At 58.5% G+C, this 511-nt stretch overlaps 1 protein-coding gene across 1 annotated transcript in view; it reads left to right on the forward strand.

Moving 5' to 3' along the window:
* ZNF592 (zinc finger protein 592) overlaps positions 1-207 on the forward strand; it is a 27440-nt gene extending 27233 nt beyond the window's left edge. The window contains exon 12 of the mRNA XM_010132020.1: positions 1-207. This exon is cut by the window's left edge and continues 9 nt beyond it. Coding sequence (XP_010130322.1) covers positions 1-207 — 207 coding nt within the window.
* Positions 208-511: the final 304 nt, after the last annotated feature.

The raw sequence follows: 511 nt of genomic DNA on the forward strand, positions 1-511 counted from the left end.
ACGGAGAGGCAGGAGTTCCAAGGGGAGATGAGTGAGAATGGACACGAGGGGTACAATGGCGAGACGAACACTACGGCGGAAGACGACAACCCGGGGTGTACAGAGTGCCAAAGAGACTTGGCTCTGTGCGACCACGGGCGGGCGGGTGGCGCCGAGGGGCCCTGCGACTCCTCGCAGAACAGTCACTCAAAGTCTCTTCAGACTTAAAATCAAAAAACCCCTTTTCGTTGGTCGGGGTTTTTTATTGCTGGGGGCTTTTTAATCTAAGTACAGGGTGGGGATGGGGCAGACCTTCGAAGTACTGCGCCGGTTCCTCGGGACGGACGTTGCTCCCTGTTAACTGCAGTTTGAAAGGGAAAGGTGACCCAGAAATGAGCCAGCCCCTCCGTGGCGTCCCGAGCACTAACTGCCAGACCCGAGAGGGGAGCAGGGAAGGCAGGGCGCAAATCCTCGTGGAGGAACTCCGGCTGCGGAGGACCCGGGAGCACTTTCTGCAGTGGCCATTCCTCAC

This window comes from Buceros rhinoceros, unplaced genomic scaffold, assembly GCF_000710305.1.
Source record: "Buceros rhinoceros silvestris isolate BGI_N320 unplaced genomic scaffold, ASM71030v1 scaffold12532, whole genome shotgun sequence".
NCBI lineage: Eukaryota > Metazoa > Chordata > Aves > Bucerotiformes > Bucerotidae > Buceros > Buceros rhinoceros.